The sequence below is a fragment of the Tauraco erythrolophus genome, chromosome 6, assembly GCF_009769465.1.
Source record: "Tauraco erythrolophus isolate bTauEry1 chromosome 6, bTauEry1.pri, whole genome shotgun sequence".
NCBI lineage: Eukaryota > Metazoa > Chordata > Aves > Musophagiformes > Musophagidae > Tauraco > Tauraco erythrolophus.
In genome coordinates, this window is record NC_141470.1 from 7,810,177 (window position 1) to 7,829,849 (window position 19,673).

The 19,673-nt window shown below is 50.9% G+C and overlaps 2 protein-coding genes across 3 annotated transcripts in view; both read left to right on the forward strand.

The window, feature by feature from the left end:
- RPLP2 (ribosomal protein lateral stalk subunit P2) overlaps positions 1–19,673 on the forward strand; it is a 161,243-nt gene that overhangs the window by 7,601 nt on the left and 133,969 nt on the right. The gene's annotated exons all lie outside the window — the stretch shown is intronic.
- PHRF1 (PHD and ring finger domains 1) overlaps positions 10,466–19,673 on the forward strand; it is a 32,690-nt gene continuing 23,482 nt past the window's right edge. For both annotated transcript variants that reach the window (XM_086613012.1, XM_086613013.1), the window contains exons 1-4: positions 10,466–10,531; positions 16,283–16,397; positions 16,717–16,839; positions 19,006–19,232. In XM_086613012.1, coding sequence (XP_086469138.1) covers positions 16,307–16,397; positions 16,717–16,839; positions 19,006–19,232 — 441 coding nt within the window. In that variant the 5' untranslated portion in view covers positions 10,466–10,531; positions 16,283–16,306. The remainder of the gene's footprint in view (positions 10,532–16,282; positions 16,398–16,716; positions 16,840–19,005; positions 19,233–19,673) is intronic.

Sequence of the window (19,673 nt, forward strand, 5' to 3'; positions counted from 1 at the left end):
GCCGTAAAACCCTGCTTTCCCTGTACAAATGTAATCCTGTGTGCCGCGGTTTCAATTTTCAATAAATCTTTGGGAAAGGATTTGAGCAAAGCGAGCGTGAGCATGCTGTTGTGGCCCAGGGCGAGCCAGCCCCGCTGGCTCCTGGTCCAGTGCCCGAAAGGCACATCCAAGTGGTTTGCACACCCCATGTCTGCCTCTTCTGTTTCCAAGCCATCTCTTTCCATGTGCCAAATTAAAGCTGTAAGTATTTTATTGCCAAATGCGTCTTACGCACATGTTGCTCTTTTTTTATTTTATTTTTTTCTTTTTTTTTTTTTTAATCACAAAGGGCTTTACAACCAGCGGATGAAGCTTGTCTCCAGTGAGAGAGCGGTCGTCTCTCAGATGAAACATGGCAGCATTTTAATAATGCACAGCAGCAGCTTGGAGCATTTTGGGACAGGAGGTGAAGGGGACGGCGTTCGGCTGCAGATAGGAGCAGGTAAGGGGGTAAACCTCCCATTCGCCTTCAAGCCCCTCCATCTGCACCTGGATAATGGCAAGTGAGAATGTCAACTCTTGCTCTCCATCAGCATCTCTCTTGAGGCTCTGCTGGGCTCTGGTCCCCGGGGAAGGGCTCCTCTCAAAGCTGATTTTCAAAATGCCACCACAGCTCAGCAGGTTGGTCAAGTGATAGTAAAGGATTAAAGTTTGCTTCTGTAGGGAGAGCACTGGTGCAGCTGCGTCTCCAGTTACAACGGAGATGTAGTGGGGAGATGCCACTTCAGAGTTGTATTTTTTTTAGTCAGGAGGTGGGTTTTTTGGGGATTTGGCTCCCGGCCTCCTACTTAAATCACGTATCTTGGGGAAAATGAGTTAAAAATACGTTTGCTCCGTGCAGCCACATTGAGGCTGCATGCTTGCTTTTCGGGCGTCTTGCACTCGTCTTTTGGAGTCTCTTGATTTTTAAAATGAGACTTCACCTTGCTAAGAAGAGAAGTGGAAGGTGATGGAGGTTGTAAAGAGCATTTCAGTGCTGCTTGGGGGAGAAACACCCGAAAAGTGGGTTCAGAAAACCCACCTGCCTTGGACATGGCTAGATTTTGGAATTTTATATGAAGTCCTCAGCATGCCCTAAAAAACTGACCTCCAGAGGTTAAAAACTGGATCTTTCATTTTTGAGGCTACATTTGTACCTTTGCCTTCTGCAAAATAAATGGGAATGAAAAGAGTCATCGCATACAGCACCTCCTGCCGGGGAAAAAAGGGGCAGAAAATTAATTGGAATCTCTGATTTTGCATGGGATTTTTGCCCTGTGCTTCCACTTATATATTATTTCATTATTATTTTCACAGGTTATTTCTGTTCAGCCATGAGCTGACAGGCCAAACCAGTACCAACCTTTCTTGGTGGGGAAAAAATAAGAATTTAAAATATATATATAAAAAATCTTAAAAATAAGAATTTAAAAAACATATATATAAAATATATAACATGGCAGACTTTGGTCCTGCAGCTGATGCCCCTTGGCTGGGATGCAGGATTTGGAACTGCTGTGTGGGACGGGGGACAGTGTAACTCGGCCATTGTCCCCCACCGAGAGATGAGAGTCAGGTGTAGGGTTAGGGAGAGCGCCATGGCCAGGGACTGACTCTGTTTTTTCAGCTCAAAGCTGCAGCATTTTGCAGATTATTTTTTTTTCCCTCATTTTGTGTCCTATAAACCATCACCCAGCTGCTGCAAAGGCAGCGGTGTTTCCTAAGGTGATAAATTACTTTGATTAACGCCTCTCCCCGTACTGTGGCACACACCGTGGCGGGGGGAGAGGTGTTAATCAAACTCATTTGTTACCTTAGGATACTCCCCGCCCGCGGGTGACCTATATTCCTCGTGGCACAGGGGGCATGCGATGGCATGGCAAGCATGCGGGTCCCCGCGCGTTATTTAACCGAGGGAGGCTCAATACCTGCTCTGGCTCCCCTGCCTTTCCGCTTTTATCTGCTCTAAAGGCTGTGTCAATAATACATTTCTGCCATTGAATATTTTATTGATGGTTTGACTTTTTTGCTGCTCGCAATTCCCATTTCAAGGCTGCATGATTGTTCCTAATTAAAATTTTATGCCCTGGGAGAAGCCTTCTTGCTACAGTGGAGATGATGCTGTCCTTTTCTAGGCCACTACAGAGTGGTAGGAAGGAATTACTCATTGTTATGAGATTAAAACAAAGCAAATAAATTAATGTTTTTTCCCTCAAAAAAACAAACCAAAAGACCAGCGTACGGCGCGTACTGGAGAGGGAACAACTGGCTTGCGGGCGAGGCAGGGATCCAAGCGTACAGGGTGGCTGGAGGATGCTGTGCCTGGGTGAGCAGGGAGTCGTGTCACCACATCCCTTGGATGCTGCAGGGCAGCTTCTTCCTTCCCTGCTGCGGGCAGGAACAGGCTTCAGGGTTTCTTCCTCCTCGGATGCTTCTCAGTGCCAGCTCCAGTACCACCCAAAAATCATGGAGCAGAGGATATTTCTGTTTTTCACTGGTGAACAGTCCCAGCGTTTTTTTTTTTGGGTTTTTTTTTTTTTTTTTTAAATAAAATAAATCTGCAAGCTACCTGCAGTCTCTGTCAGCACAAGGCACCATTCAGAAGAGTAATTCAGCCACCTCCAGCCTCCCTGGGGCCCTTCTCTCTGCACCACCTGATTTTTTTTTTTTCTTTTTTTTTTTTTTCTCAATATTACATAAGAAAAATGGGTCTAAGCTCCTCACCCATCTACCCTGGACTGTGTCAGCTCATTAGGCCAGGCATCTTCTGCAGATGGTGGTCAGGGTGCCAGTGCTGGCCCAGGCCAGTATGGTTTCTCGAGAGCAGCACAGCTGGAGATCGTTGAAAAGCCCCCAGTTCACAGTTGTGATGTGTACGAGTTTCTCAGTGTTTGGGTTTGGTTTCCCTTCCCCCCCCTAAATTTCATCTAGAGTGCTAGAAGCATTTGTGCTGCCTCCCAGCCCCTGGATTTGGCAAGCAGCTTTTAAAGCACACGCTTCAGCACCAGTTACATAAGGAAAGGTGTGAATGACTGGAGGAGAAAATGCCAGTTGGTTTTGCTCCCCAAGTGGTGTACAGATGCTCTTCTGCTTGCTCCTGGGCACACAGCTCCTGCAAGGGTCGTTCATCCGCAGATGGAGAAGAGAAACTATTTGAACTGGCATGTGTGTCTGTGCAGGGAGCATTGTCTGCTCTTCCCATGATGATTTTCCTTTCCCTGTCTTAGGGTAAAGACTGAGTGTATTCTACCTTGCCCTGGAAAAAAAAAAAATCATAAAGCAGTGGAGGAAGCTGGGAAACTTTCTTGTTTATGGATGAGCAACTTTCTCTCCCAACGGAACCTCCTGCCAGCAGAAATCATTTTAATTTTTTTTTTTTTAGGATGTATTATATAAGCCCCTGCTTGCATTTAACTAACTGACTTTCTCTTAAACAATTTATGTACTCCTCCTATTCCTCACAGGCCAGCTTGCTCCTTCAGCAAGGCTCACCACGTAGGACCTGCCACTGGCACACATTATAGACAAAACACGATAGGCACTTCCTAGCGTGACGCTTCAAGCGTTAGGCCTGCTTGCTTCCTCTGTAAAGCACTGAAAGAAGAGAACAGAATCTTCGAGGAGCAGAGTCCCTTCAGCTTAACAAGCCTGACATTCAGAATCTTCTCCTCCTATAAGGCACATTCCTGCCTCTCCCCAAAAATCTTAACAGCATCAGTTCTGAGCAAGAGCTTTCAGCACCCAACTACTCGCTACCAGGCTAAGTATCACCTTACAAATCTGTTTATTAGCTGCTGAAAAACATGAAATTAAGGGGTGTCTTAGCTCTGGTGTCATCTGGTCTCATCGCTCAGGAGCATTCTTGGGCTAGGGCAGGGTGAAGGCACTGATGCTGGGGTTTCTGCTTGAGGGACAACCAGGTCACACCCTTCCACTCTCCTTTTCAAGCCACCTTCGCTGGCTACAGAGGCAAAATAAGAGATGGGAGGCACAAGGCATGCAATGCACATCAGACATGTCACTAAGAAGGCAGAGCCTTCCTCTTCAGCTGGTCTGGCACCCTGGATTACAGTAATAAGCACCCAAACACCTGGTTTTGCACTATTTATTGAAGACTTCAGGTGACAGCACAGCAGGTTAGTTTTGAATCACACCACAAGAATGTTAAAAAGAGGAATTGAGTTGCATGCTCCTCTCTGCTTACTGGAGAAAGACATACACACACAAAAGCAAAAACAAACAAACTTCACTTCAACCTCTTGCCTTTGCTTACTGGAGCTGAACAGGATGGTTCCACAGGCAGCGGGAAGTTGGAAGTGTTCATACTGCAGTGCTGCTCATGGGAGCTGGGATAAGTCTTGCCAGGTGACCTGTGGAGCTGCTTCTGCCAGTGGCATCTCCAGGGGTTAGTCATGGGGCAACACAGTCCCAAACGCAAGGCTATTTCTTCAAAGAGAAGCAGAGCACCTTCATTTTCAGGTACAGGTTTGTTACATGTGCTGTCACAAATGGAATGGGGTGGTAGGAGACTGCGGGGCTTCAGTTTCAGCTCACAGACACGCTCATGCACAGGTGGTGTATTTTGCATCAGGTTCCCCCCTCTCCCTGCTCTCCATGTGGCTACACAGTGCTCCTGTCTGCTCGGGACCAGCAGTGGGAAGATGCTGGAGGTGGAGCTAGGGAGGAGGAAAGCCTTCTGGGGCTGAGAAAGCTGTGAACTTATTTCCCATCCACCCCATCAAAAAAGCCCCATTGGGCTTCTGAACAAGTATGAAAGCAGCTTTGGTAAATTCAGGTGTTTTTCCTCTCTTTTCAGTGTGTTTGAGCACTCTGGACTCACCCAGTCTGCGTGGGGCACAGAGGGAGCTGATTCTTCTTGCAGAAGAGCAGATGCTTCTCCAGGACCCAGAGGAAGAAGTGACAAATGAGCACAGACAGGAGAGAAGGGGACAGGCAACATTTCTCCGTAAGAGACTTTATCTGTGCAGAGGACATTGCTCTGCCTTCCGTGCAATTACCTACTGACCAGAGCACTGCCGATTCCTTCGGATCAAGCCTTACAACAGGCCAGGGCTACACGTCAGCGGCCTAAGAGGGAGAATACCTGAGCCCTTTCAGGGAACCTCGGCAGGCTGTGGTGAATCCTAGCTGGTAATTATGAGCTTTAGCTGCTGATAATGCTGCACTTCAAAAAAAAAAAAAGACACTTTTCAACTACTTCTTCACTGGCCCAAAAATTGCAGGAGAGAACTTTATAGGGGAAGCAATCTGCTTTGTCACTTCCTCTGTTTCTAGTGACAGCCACTCCGGGTGGCTGGAGGAGTCCCTGCCCGGCTCACCTTACTGCTCCTCAGGGCCACGAAGTCGGAGTCCCCGGTGTGACATCAGAGTACGACCACGCAAGGCAGCTCTGCCAGCGCCCAGCCAGGGCTGGGGGGCCAATAGAGCCGTGGCGCAAAATGCAGAAAGTGGTGAGCAAAGGTGAGGGGCGGAATGGGAAACCAAACAGCAACGAAAAAGGAAAGCGAGGCTCGTTTCTGCTTTTCGTTTAACAGACTAGAGAGTCTCTCTTTAAAGGTGACTCATCCAGGGCAATACCAGGCATGGTTTCTTCTACTAACACACCCTTGACAATAGCAGCTCAGTTAGTCACTGACCGGGTATCAAGACGTCACTAGCGGGGACGAAGCATCTCTTTAACTCGGTATGGAGTCCGCTGGCACTAATTTACTTTGGAGAAGAGCACAGGAGGAGAGAGGGAGACGTGCCACCCCTCCGGTGCGACTTTCCCACAGACTCTCTGCGCCCATGCACTGCCGCCGCCCGCTCCCCTCCGCTCCCGCCAGACACGCGGCTGCAAGAAGCGTTACGTCTTTTCACGCCCCACCGTGCAGCACCGCTAATTGCAGGGCGCTACCGACCGCACGTCGAGGGTCCGCCGAGACGAGGACGGGAAGCTGCTGGAGGAGGCCGGACCGTGGCACTGGACGGGGAGGCGACTTCTTGGCACGTCGGAGCCCCTCACCTGGGGGGCACGGAGGGGACGCCGGCGTCGTGGCGTCGAGGCGCGGGTCGGCGGAGGCGAGGCGGCCGCACAGCGATGTCCGAGGAGCAGGTTAGCCGCTGTCACACGCACAGTGGAGTCGCGGAGAGCACAATGTGCGTTAGTCAGTGGCTCACCTGCTCCTGGAGGGTGACCGGGGGCGGCGGGGCCCACCTGCAGCACAGGAGACACCGGGCAGCGCGAAGGATGGGGCGGGGGGGGGGAGGGGTCGCGCTCTGCCCGGACCCCGCGGCGCACCCCGGCACAGAGGGCGGCAGCTCCGCGCACCCACCCCCGGGACAGGCTCCCTCGTGCCCCGCCAGGGTCGGTGCGCCCCGCCACCCCCGGGGTGGGGGGGGACTTTCTCCCCGTCACGGCCGCCGCTCACCTGCGCTCCCGCCGCTCCGCGCTCCCCCCGCTGCCGCCGCCGCCAACTTCTCGGTCTGCCCGGGCCCGGCCCACGCCGCGCGCCGCGGCCCCACGCCACGCCCACCACGCCGCGCCCACCAATAGCGACGCCGCCAACCCGCCCGCCGGCCCCGCCCCCGCGCCCCAGCGCCCAATGGCGGCTCCGTCACCGCCCGCCGGCGGCGGGGCGGGGCGGGGCGAGGCGGGCGGCGAGGCCCCCCCCGCCCCCCCGGCAGTGACAGCGGCGGGCGCGGCGCGTTCGCTTCTGCACGTCGCTGCTGCGGGTAGGAACCATTTGTACCTGTTGAACCGCCGCCCGCCTCCCGCTCACCCCGCCCCGCCAACCCCTCCCCGCCCTCGCCGCTTCGCATCGCGCCGGCGGCCGCTAGCGGCACCCCCCTACCCCGCCGCCGCCCGCGGGGAGCCCCTTCCCCCCCGGAGCCCCGTTGCTCCCCCTCCCCCCGCCGCCCCCGTCCCCTCCGTCCCCTTCCCGCCCCCGCCGCAGCCCGGCCCATGGTACGGTCCGCCGGGGCCGTGCCATCAGGGCAGTGTCGGGGCGCACGTAGGCGGTGCGCGGGGGGGGCCGGCGGCCGGGCGCGGGGGCCGAGCGCGGCCGCGCGCGCCGCAGGCGGGAACGACGGGGTGCCGGCGGCCGCCCGCCCTCCGCGACTGCCGCGTTTCGCGTTGGATTGAATTTTACGTCGTTAGATTTTTTTTTTTTTTTTTTTTCCCGTTGATCCCCGCGTGGAAAATCTGTGTGCCCCTTGCAGGGCCGGGGGGTGGAGACGGTCGCCCGCACCGAAGGGTGCCACAGGGGGACCCTCCGTCTGGAAGGCCGCGGGGCGGACGCGGTGGCCGAGGGGTGAGGGCCCAGACACCCCGGGAGTCTCTCCCTGTAACTTCTTGTCCCCAAAAACCGACGGGCGGTTGAAGGCCCACTGGACTTTCTCGGTGTAACTTGCCCATCACCCTACAAGCCAGCAGCCGAGAACACAGTTGAAACGCTGAAAATTTCAAGGCGCCTCAAGGAGGATTTGCTAAGCACCAGAGATAGGACTTTATGGATGGGCGTAGCACTGCCCTGTGGAGGTGAGGAGCCTTGTTTGGAGACACACGTAATCAGGCATCGAGCTGGCAGGCTGGCTTCCATCTCTCCCAAGCCACGCGCCTTCTTCAAACAAAACAGAAACCAGAGCGCATCTAGGGGAGAGGGCACGTTTGGTGGGATCCCCGCTTTGTCCATACTGCTGATGTTCAGGAAAAAACACTTTGGGTGCGAACGTGGCCCCTGAGCAAACAGCCGCCAGGCACCATGTCCCTGCTGAACTGATAATGCTCGCTGTCTAGCAAAAGACACAAGCTCTGCATCCCTTGTGAAAACGTCCTTGGCATCAGCTGTCACAGCTCTGATGGATGTTTTGCAATCCAGTGCTCTTCCTGCAAGGTGGGGTGCAAGATTGGGAAGAAAAACCCAGGGCGGGCTCCCTGATAGCTGGTGACGGCTCCCCACCTAAAGGATTCCCCTGTGTATTTTGCTGGAGTGCTTACCAGTCATCTCTGGCTCTGCTCTCCAGTGGCTGGGGGGGGAGCGGGGGGACAGCCCCTCTTCTGCGTGACAGCCCGCACAACGACAGCCTCTGTTGTCGTTTTGTGTGCGTGCTGTGTGGGTTTTTTTTTGTTTTCACCCAGCAGCTGTAGAGAAAAAGTCACGTATTTTACATCTTCTCCAGCGTAGGGCTCATGCCCAGATTGGAGTGAAATTGGCCGTGGAGCACACTGGCCCCTGCACCCTCTGGAGTGAGCCAACACAAAAAGCGAGGCACAGCTGTGGAAAATACGCACTTTGTTTAAAAACAGGTATTTTGTGTGGAGTAACATGGGTGGGTACTGCCCCAACACCTCCCTGCTGGCACTGCTGCTTCTGCTGCATTGCTCCATGGCGCACGGGGCACGCGTGTCGTCAGCTGCTGTGTGCTCCGCCAAGTCCCTCGTCTCTTCTTCCAGGCAGTGCCTTACATTTCAGGTTTTATTTTTTAAAAAATTATCAATAAAATCCTTCTTGCCCTGACTCTAAGTGCACAGGGAAGGAGTGTGTTTCGAAGCGGTGCTTGCACAGCTGGCTGCCTGCACAGTCAAGCCCTGCACGTTGCTCAGACCTCCCTGGGCGCCGTATTAAACCGTCCAGCGTGGAGCGGGGCTGGAGAGGCGCCAGCCGAGCAGCACGGCGGGCAGGCGGGCAGCAGTGCTGTGGCGGGCAAAGCACTCATCGGCAGCCCGAGCAAAGGGTGCAACGGGCGCTCGCTCTGGAGGTGCCATCTTCTGTGTCTATAAATTAATGGTGAGACCTTCCCCCAGGCTCAGTGGACCGTCTGCCATTGCCCTGGCAAGGCTTCAGGCCTGGGGGCTTTGCAGCAACGCTGGTGGGTGCTGTTTGCCCTCAGCCCCTGCTCCCACTCCAGCTCCAAATATGCTCATGGCTCAGCCCTTAATCTCTGGGATGAAATTTCCTGCTGACATGACCGGTGCTGCCCTGGGGAGAGCCCCCGCTTATCCCAGCCCTGCAGCTCTTCCCTTTGTTCCCAGCTGGCTTTCCGCCCCCATGGCAGCATGGCACTGCCAGAGCCACGACGTGCGTGGTGACGAGGAACCATGTCTGCTTATGGTGGGAAAGGACCGTGGGTGGCCCGTCAGCCACCCGCCCTCCTTGCCCGCCGGCGGGCACCGGGGCTGTTGTGCAGCCGGGACTGCGCCCATGGGCTTGGGGAGGAAGCCAAAAGGGGCACATGCCCCCATCCTACTCCCATGGGCTGGCAAACGCCACATCAGTTAATGTGCAATTAAAAAGTTGCCCCTTAACAGCTCAGATCTTGTCTTTTCAAACACGAGGCACTTTGTGTTTCCTGGCTGCGGCTTTGCCAGGGTTTCCACCTCCACCCATCCCACTTCGCCCCGTTCCCGAAGCCCCGAGCGGGCAGGCAGTGAGCAGCAAGGCTGCTGCCCGTTTTGCTCCGCTCTGTTTTCAGGAAAAAGACCTTGTTCTCTCCCCCCGGCCCCCGTCTGATTTCTGACAATGACCGAGTGTCTGCGAGGCCGCGCGCGTTCACTCCCGGTCACGTCGGCGGGCGAGCGGAGACGGCCAGCGCTCCCCGTCCCGACGGACGGCCGCGGCTCGGGCGGAAAACCACGGCTGATGAAACAGTGCGCGAGGGGGAAACAGCCCTTCCTCCTCTACGTGCGTGCCATCACCCACAGGAACGGGAACATCTGGGCTGGGATCAGCCAGGCGGAGTTGGGGGGCGGGGGGAGAAATCAGCCGCGATTTGCGCCGTCTTAAAGAGGTATTTTTAAATTGATCCGTGCCCTCGCAGAGCGCACGCCTTCCTCCTCGGGAGCAGCCTGGGCTGCGCGGGCACTACCGGGAGAGCCCCGTCCGACCGGCCGCCTAGACGGCTTTCGGAGGGACGGCGGCAGCCCAGCCGACTGCGCGGGGACTGCCGCCTGCCCGAGCTCCGTGAGGGGGTGGCATACCCCGGAGACAAGGCGCCGGGGGCGGCGGGCGGAGGCAGCCCCGCAGCCTCCAACCCCACACGGACCGGCGGGCGGAGGCAGCCCCGCAGCCTCCAACCCCACACGGACCGGCGGCTTTGCGCGCACCCCCGAAACGCGGGGACACCGGCCGAGGGGGACAGCGAGCCCCCTGCGGGTGTCGGGGGGGACGCGCCCGCCAGCCCAGCTTCCGTGGGGCAACCGGGCGCCGCCGTCGCCGCCGCCCGCGGCCGCCCGCGGGACTGAGCGCCCTCCGGCCAGGGCGGGGCGGCCCCGCCCCCCCGCGGCGCCGCGGTGGTCCCGCCCGACGCGCCCCGCCTCCCGCGGCCGTTTCCCCCGTGCCCGAATGGTTCGCCCCACCGCGCCGCTCCCGTCCGCCCCTCCGCCGCGGCCGCGCCTGCACGCCGGTTACCCGGAAGTGTTCCCGCAGCACTTCCGGGCCGAGGGCGCTTCCGGCCGTGCACCCCGTTACGCCGGCCCGGCCCGGTTATGTGAGCGCCGGAGCCTTCTACTCGCGTGAGTGCCCGGGGACGGGGGCGGCTGCCGGGGCGGAGCGGGGGCGGCAGGGCTCGGGCCGGAGCCGCGCGGAGCGGCCGCCAGCTCCGGAGGGGAACGGCGCCGCCGCGCTCGGGCTTGTTTGCGTTCGTTTGGCTCCGTTGCTATAAACAGACTCTTTTATGGGTTTGTTCGCTGGCCGCAGCTGCCTGGCGGCTGTCGGAAGGCGCGGCCGAGCGGCGGGGGGCTGCCCCCGGCCCAGCCGCCTCCCGGGGGTGCGTTCGGGCCGCCCGGGCCGGGTTTCTCGCAGCAGCGGTCCCGCGGGGGTGAACGGGCCGAGCGGGCGGCGGCGGCCGTGCTGGGGAGCGATCCGAGCGCTGGAGCAGGCAGCTGCCTTCGCCGCTGCAGAGAAGACGTTTAGTAAATAAACCCAAGGGATTCCGGCGTCTCGTCCCGCCCCATCCCTCTTCATCCCGCTTCCCGTTGTTTGCGGTGCGCACGTGAGCGCGCCTGGAGAAGTTAGGAGCTGTTTCAGCCTCCTGCCGTGAAGTCAGCGGACCTGTCGGCCGAAAAGCAGAAATGAAGTTTCCGTGCGAGCGTGTTTTTACACCCGTTCGCCCCCTGCGAGAGCGCGTTTAGGCTTCGCCTCGAGGGGTCTGCGCTTACTGGCGCGTTTTTGAGCTGCGTGACTGGTGCCCTTCGTCGCACGCCCCGTGGTCAGACCCGGTGGGGAGGGAGTGCTTTCTGCGGTTTTAATTACTGGGTTTTCTGCTGGTTGTTGCGTGGATGCATCGCTGACGGTGCAGAGCTGTTCGCTGTGTTATTATCTTTTTTAAAGGGCGGTAGGTCTTCATACCTTTTGTGATGGCTATGCACAAAAAAAAAAAAAAAATAAACGTGCAGAAGGCTTTTGTTTTTTTAGTGGGTTTTTTTTTGTTGTTGTGGTGTGGGGTTTTTTCCCCCAGCCGTGCCCTAAGCAGCAGGGAAGACTGTAGTTAAAGATGAGAATGGTGTGAAAGACTGATGCTGAAAGGCAGCTCACCGGTAAGGGTGACTCTTCCTATGAAAAGAAACCTGTTAAGGAAGAGGAGGATGTGCGGCATTGGAGAGCGTTGGATTCAGAGCTGGAAACGGAGCCAGTAGCTTCAGGGAATTGCATAGAGCTTGGCTGCTGCTTTGAATAGAGGTACAAAACGCCCAGCTGCTCCTCAGGGTACGATGCTGCACTTCAAAAGTGCCTTTGCAAAGCCCGTGCTTTGCTTTGTTTGCGTTGCAAACCCCCCGAAGAATGCAGTGGCAGCTCCTGGGGTAGCTTTGGTGGACAGCTTTGGTCCTGGAATTTAAGGTGGCTAAATTTAGGGCAGGGCCAGGATGGGCAAAACATAAGCACTTCCTTACCTATCCCGGGATTAATTTTGTGTGCCTTATCTGCTAAATTCTTAGACGCTTTTGTTATTTAAATTGTTACACGGGCAGTTCCGATAGTGGTATTTAAGAGTTAATCTTTTTGTAACTTAAACAGGGGAAAGCTGGATCTAAATTTAGATTTAGACGGCTTTTTTAAAGCTCCCTGTGCATGCTAGATTGGCAGTGCACAACTCTAGGCTATAGGAGTCTCTCGTTAATCCAAATAATTTACCTGCTTGCTTCCTCTTACTTTTACCTTTGGAATGTGGTGGTGGCAGATTCTAGTCGCACCATGTCCAGCCAGATGTTTTCCAGCTGGGTGCAACCATGGTTTTCACAACTTTTATTTTCTTTTCTTTCAGTGTAGCATATGAAATTGGAAGCAAAGCCAAATGCTTTCTGATGTGTGATATTGGTTTTCCAGAGGGAACTGAATTATTTGATCAGTTTGGAAAAAAAAAAAAAAACAAAACACACCCTAAAACAACAACAACAAAAAAAACCACCAAAAAAAACCCCAATAAATAAAGGAGATGTGCCAAGGAGAACTGAAAGCTCATATGTTTGAATGTTTAGTAGATTTAAATTTAGTTATAAATGCTCTTTGGAACATGACTGCTCAATGATTGCCCATGAAATGAGATCAGCATTCAAAAGCACCTTCTGAGAAAATCCACCTGGCTTGTTTTCTTCGCCTGTGTGTAATCCTGAATGTTAGCCAAGCAGATTAAAATAAATGCCTTGTCCAGTAGCTCTTCTGTTTCTAAAAACTGGAAACTGCTGTAAGAAGTCGGTGATGAAGGAACTTTGTTGGTGCTAGAAAGGAGGGTGCATGTGAGTGGAAGAGTTGCTCGCTGTTGTAGGCAGTTCTGTCGACTTGGTGTCAGAATGAGATGGAGCTTGAGTGTTTTTGCAGTCTGTGACTTCTCTGATAGTTGGAAACCTGCACTTGCCTTCTAGCTGGGACATAAAGCATATTAAAATGCCGATTTGTGGTAATGCGTAAGGATCTTAGTTCAAAAAACTAAACGTTTACTGAAGTGCTTGTTTGATAAACACTTGTTCTGGAGGAAATACATCAAGTATTTCTTGGTTCTTGGAGCCAACAGAAAACCCTGTTGCTAATACAGCTTGAGGAAAGTATTTGTAATCACTGTTTGATTGTACAATTGAAAGGACTTAAGGCAGCTCGATGTGAAAACGTAATCTATCTTAATAGCAAAGCCTGGGCTTACGATTTATGCCACTTGGCCCTGGTGAGATTGCGCCTTGGCGAAAGGAGCCTAGGGCTGGAGCAAAGCGCTGGTGCACACGCAGGAGGATGTTGAGGAGGAGAGCTGGATGTGCCGTGCACAGACTGTGGACGTGTGAATGATGCACCTGCCCAGGGCGTTGAAATGGGTTTTGCTGTGAGCAGCCATGCCTTGCATTAGTGGTATTGAGTTCAGACAAGGGGTCTCTGGGCAGGTTACCCTGCGTCTGTGTTCACCAGCTGCCTGCTGAGGGCACATCTGAAATTACCCTGAATAGAGTCTTCAAAGTAGGATGCAGAAGAGAGGACCAGTGGGTGTGAGAACCTCTGCTGCTGAAGGGCTGTATATAGACTGCTGCACACCATGGGATTTTCCAAGCGAGCAAGCAGTGAGGCACCCGGTACAGCGGTGAGGGTAGGTCCTTGGCACCCCCAAAACTGAAAGCAGCTGTAGTTGCCTCAGTGGAATAGCCTTCAGGGATAACTGTTTGCTTTTTAGCAGTCTGGGCTTTTATGTTACAGAAGCAAATGTTAACGCTTGCCTCAGAAAAACAACTACAATCTCTTAACAAAACTTATTGGTTTACGTAATAATAAAAGTCCTTCCTACCTATTTTGTATCTGCTGGTTCCAGCTTGGAGGGGTTAGAAAAATTCTGATGTGCTAAGTGCTGGAGCGAAAGCCGGATTTTTTTGTACAGATGAGTGAGCTCCCTGAAGTGTATCACAAACGTGTTTGTGTTTCACAGTGGTAATTTGTTTGAAACGTCTCCTATAAGAAAAAAAAAACAACTTGGAAATGCTGCTTATTGTCCATTAAAAATAGGAGAACAAGCTCTCATATTAGGTATATAGTCAACTTTGGTTTCTTTTTTTTTTTGAGAGCAACTGCCCAGTTTGGAAAAGGTTGGTAAAGTGAAATTTGTGATGCGCTTAATCTCAAATTCACTTCCTCTCACTTGATTTCTCCTTGTCTATTCCCAGCTATCCACAAAACAAACATTTTTTACTGACAAGATTCGAAGACTTGATTGTTCACTGTGGTACCAGATTTTCCTTAACTGCAAGTTTTGCCTCCAAGCAAAGTACAAGCTTGCATGTGCAGCATAAATATGCCCATTTAGATTGTCAGGTCACAAGTGCTGATTTGTTTGCCCCTGTGCTTAAAGAATATCTTTCCATGAGGTTGCAGGGTGAAAATGACTTTGATTCCACAGCAGTAAAGAAATGCCTGCTGTTTGGAAATGTAGTTAAGTTTTATGTTGGTCACAGCTGTGGTTTGTGGGAATCACTTTTAACAAGAAAAAGCTCCTTTCCTCGCTGTGTTTGTTGCTTTGCTTCAAGGAGAACTAGGGAGCAGGGACCGAAGGCCGTGGTGGTAGGATAAGTGGAGGCTTGTCCATGGTTTTACCCCTGCGGTGGCTTTGGTTGGCCTCTGTCGTCCCCAGTGGCTCAGGAGTGCCGTAGCTGGCTGGATGTGACAGTGACGGGTCAGCAGGAACCTGCTCTGCTCCCACAACTTGCCAGTGGGGAAGCGATACAGGCAGAGGCTTTGCCTAAAATCTAAATACACCATGGAAATTCGCACTGCGTACACGACAAATCTGCCCGCTGCTGCCCTGCTGCGGGACTGGCGCTGCCAGTCTCTGCCCTTATGTGTTCTGGCTGCAACTGTGCCACGGATTTTGTGTTGCTGTAGCTAACTTAGCTTTTGGGAGGATGTTATATAATTGAGTTTCAGTTGAATAATTCATACAGACGCACTGCTGAAACTTGAAAAATTCCTAGTGTTTCTTCTTATTTTTTTTCCAGTTACATCACGGAGTGGCTGATTTTTGATGAGTCTGCGTGTTTTCAGCCAACGTAAATTGTTTCTAAATGCAGTTCTGTTAACAGCCACGAATTTAGCTAAAAGTTTAAACCTCTGCTTAGATAAGATTCTTACTGAAGTTAGGAGAAATCTTTAGCAATAACTTGGTTGTGTTGAAGCTCGATCTTTTTTCTTTTTAACTTCTTTTTTTTCCTTCCCTGAGCATTGAAAACTCCATTTGCAGTTTAGTCTGGTTTAGCGAAGCCTACATTTTTAAGGCTCTTAAATGCAGAGCTGTGCTACATGGCTCAAAAAGGGAGTATGCAAGCAAATATATGCATCAAGAGCACTTGAATAAAACATAATGTTTTGTTCCAAAAATTCTCTTAATATGCGAGATATGTAGTGCAGAGCAGGGAGAGTGGGAGAAGAGCACCTGATTGAAACTTCTTTACCACGCTTGCAGAAGAATCCTTTTTTTTTTTTCTGTATTGAGATACGACATCTAGCTTTAAGTGTCAATTAAATATATTTTTCCATGACTTGCATATAGAAGCTTGCAGGGATCTGTCTGTCTTAATGCTTTGCAAAGTTATGTATTTAAAGCTCTAGTTTGATTGTCATCATGAATTTGGATCATGAGGCATCTCTCACTATCTGTCAGTTTTATTGCCAGTCTGTGCTAGTGCACAGCAATTGGTGTGATTGCATTAATATGCACCAAATCGAGTCTCCTCCTTTCTCTGTAATAAAGGTTGTGAGGTCTGAGGCTTCCCTGTTTTGTGACAGAGCTGTGAAAAGGCCTTTTTTAAAAAAGACATAAAATACGTAATCTTTCTTGTTGTTTCGTTTCAATTGGGCAAGATAGAATATTTTAATTTGAAACACATGTTGTCATCCTGTTCAAAAGACCTCTGGCCCCTTTCAGTTTTGCATTTTATTGCTAGTCCACAGGATGGTTTTGGTGTTTGCAGGTTTTCTATTCCTATTTTCAGTGGGGAGTTCTGGTTATACCTTTTCATGCCACCCAGGAGCCCAAGATAAAGCTGAATCTTTCCTTAACCTGAGTTCCGCAAGCAGCAGGGATGTGAAACTTCGCATGACGATAACTGCTTACCTGTAGCTGCCTCCGACTAAAACTGGGAAAACTAATGAGTGGTGTGAGGAGCCTTGGCTGCAGAATGATGTCCCTTCTGCCGTCGATGTCACTGCAGATGCACTGAGTGCTCGTTGCCAGGCTGATGCCCGCTCTGCTCTGCTCGCCTGGGCGGTGCACTGCCTCACCCACGTCTGCCTTATTGCAGGGAGTGGATTCCCGATGTCCTGCCATGGATGATGACAGCCAGGATGAACTGATAAACAAGAATGCTGCGCTAGGCAAGGGCAAAAGACAGAGTCTTGTGCTCCTCAGTGAAACAGGTAAGTGCAGCATGTGCATGTTTCTGTTCCAGGTTGGAGAACACACGGGCTTAACCTCCAAAGAGAAGTAACGAAATATTTGTGACTGTTTATTTATTTCTGCCTGAGAACTTTTTTGGTTTGCTTCCTAAATTCTGTATCTCAAACTGCTGTCGTGCTTGCCTTGAGTTTCTCAGAACAGGCAGCTTTGACATCACTGAGGAAATCTGGGTTACCACTTCATAGATAATGTCCTGAGCAGGAGTTCTGGTGTGTCCTTCACTGTTCGGCCTGTCTGTCTGCATCAAATAGGCATTTCCTCTCCTCTTCTCTTTTCAAGAAAGCAATGGTGGAAATAGCTGTGATTCAGAAGATGATACTGGAAGTGAGGAGGAAGAAGATGACACTGAGGAAGAGGGAGGAGAGGAGGACAAGGAAGAAAGTGAAGATGAAGAATTAGAAGGTAGGTCTGTTGATGTGTGTTAACAGGCACTTTTTTAATAACTGGCGGAAGAGTGGGGTGAAAGCTTTTCCTCCAGATATTAACCATGAGATGTAAATCCACAGATGCTGCTGCAATGTCCATAGAATCATAGAATGATTAGGGTTGCAAGGGGCCTCCAAGATCATCTAGTTCCAACCCCCCTGCCATGGACAGAGACACCCTCCACTACACCAGGTTGCCCAAAGCCTCATCTAACCTGGCCTTGAACACTTCCAAGGATGGGGCATCTACAGCTTCTCTGGGTAACCTGTTCCAGTGCCTCACCACCCTCAGAGTGAAGAATTTCTTCCTTAGATCTAATCTAAATCTCCCCTCTTTCAGTTTAAATCCATTGCCCCTTGTCCTATCACTACATGCCTTTGTAAAAAGTCCCTCTCCAGCTTTCCTGTAGGCCCCCTTTAGGTACTGGAAGGCTGCTATAAGATCACCCCGGAGCCTTCTCTTCTCCAGGCTGAACAGCCCCAACTCTCTCAGCCTGTCTTCATAGCAGAGGTGTTCCAGCCCTCGGATCATCTTCGTGGCCCTCCTCTGGACTCGCTCCAGCAGCTCCATGTCCTTCTTATGTTGGGGACTCCAGAGCTGAACGCAGTATTCCAGGTGGGGTCTCACAAGAGCAGAGTAGAGGGGCAGACTCACCTCCCTCGACCTGCTGGCCATGCTTCATCCATTCATGTCCAGATCATACAGTAATAGACAAACAAGTAATATTCCTCAATTTCTAGGTTTTTAAAGCATTTGTATGTTCAAAGAGTATCCACTAGCCAAAGTGGTGTAGTTGTAGTCAGTAGGAGTGAGCTCTGCCCCAGCATGGGTAGAAAAAAAGCAAAAATGGCAGCAATGGCTCATGATATTTTTTTCACTTACGAAAAGCATGTTTGATTGCTTGGAGCTCTAAAGTGAATGTTGTGATGAGGAGTTTTGGAAATGAATTACTATTCGCTGTTAAGCCTAGGGAGGAGGGCAGACGACTTCACTAATTTTCCTTTGAAAAAGGAATGTGGATGTTACTTGGATTTGTTACTTTTACTGAAAATGTACTCTGTAGATGCGTGTACTTCTGAAACTGCTGCACTCAAATTGTTATTTGGATAGACAAAAATAGTTTTTTATCACATCTTAAAGCTTCTTGGGAAGGCAAGAGTACAGTTTTCCAAGTTAATAGTTAAACTGATTTGAACGTAGACTAAAAAGTTGATGCGCGGTGCCAAAACGCTTTGTTAATCCATCGTTTAGAGTATTCTCTGCTATGTCCAGACAGGAGAAGTCAATAGAAAAGACAAGGGCCTCATTTACATTATTAAAAAAAAAAAAAAAAAAAACAGCAAAACAACAATAGCTGCTCCCCTCCCCCCTAAAAAAAAAAAACCCTAAAACCCAAACAAACAGATAAAATCCTGGACAAAACAAACAACCCTCAAATAAGGGAGAGTGTTTTTTAGGTAACTTTTCACTGCTTCTTGAAAATGTTAATTTAATTCACAGGTTTTAAGGACAGACTAACACACGTCTCTGTATTTTACACTAAAAATAAACCCACCATTCATCAATGTGTGCTGAGTGTTTAAAATCAATTTTACTCAAAACTAACCTTCTTTAAGCAGTCTCCAGGTAGACACCCAGATCTCTTGACTCTCAAAATCAGTTTTCTGGTGAAATCTTCAATCTATTCTTCTGCAGTTCAGTGTGTTGCTGCTTCTTATGCTCTGGAGTGTCTATTTAAAAAAAAAAAAGTTGGATATGTGATAACTTTATCATAATAAACCTTTATTTTTTAACTTCAGTGTTCAGTGGTAGCCTGACATATCCTACTCTTCTGTTGTTTTGATAATCTGTTGGTTTTCTGCTGTCTGTCCTTTTAATCTCTTGTGAGACTAGCCATGTTATCAGGCTTTATTTTTCGCCAGAGTAATCCGTTGCTTTTTAGTGAAGAGATTTAGGAAAAAAGAAAACAGCAAAAATTATTGCCTCGAACTGGGGAGGCTGTGCTTCACCCTTGCAGCCCCATAAAATAAACTTCCTTGGAATTTTTTCTGAACTGGTATTCTATGCTGTCGACCTCCTCTGCCCTTGCTGCTGAAGCCCTGCACTACATGAGAGTTGTTTTTCATCTCTTGCTTTTTAAAGATTGCGAAGACGATGATGAGGAAGAGGAGGAAGAAACTGAGACAGTTGTGAGGGGAATGACTGATTCTCTGAAAGTAGAGCCACACGTAAACAGAGTGAGCGTTTCCTCTGATGAGGATGGTGAAAACTGCCCCATTTGCCTCAACACGTTTAGGGATCAGGCTGTTGGGACTCCTGAGAACTGTTCCCATTACTTCTGCTTGGACTGCATCGTCGAGTGGTCTAAGGTGAGCTGGTTTATCCCTGATGTCCTGTGGCCTTCTGGTGTGCTCTGATCATGATGCTCTGCTGTAATGAGGACGAAACACTGTAATATTTATGTTTGGTTTCTTAAGCTTTTTTACACAGACTTGGGTTAATGCTTTCTTGGGCAGGATTCACGCTTGTGAAGTATGGATCTGTTTTTGTTGTACTCGTCTTGAGCTGTTCTGTTCTCTGAAAGCTGTAATGTCGTAAGCAAGTGTGTTTCTAGGCATCTAAAATCTTTTTTTCAAGTCAAGACACCAGTAATACTGGTTTTCTTTGTGTGTGTGTATATATTTCTCTGTTGAATTCTGTGTTGTGGCTGTTGGATGGGAGTCTGTTCTAGGGGGACAGTGTCATGCAATGTCTGTGTGATAGTGAACATTTAAACATAGTCACTGTTCTTTTATATCTTTTCTAAATCA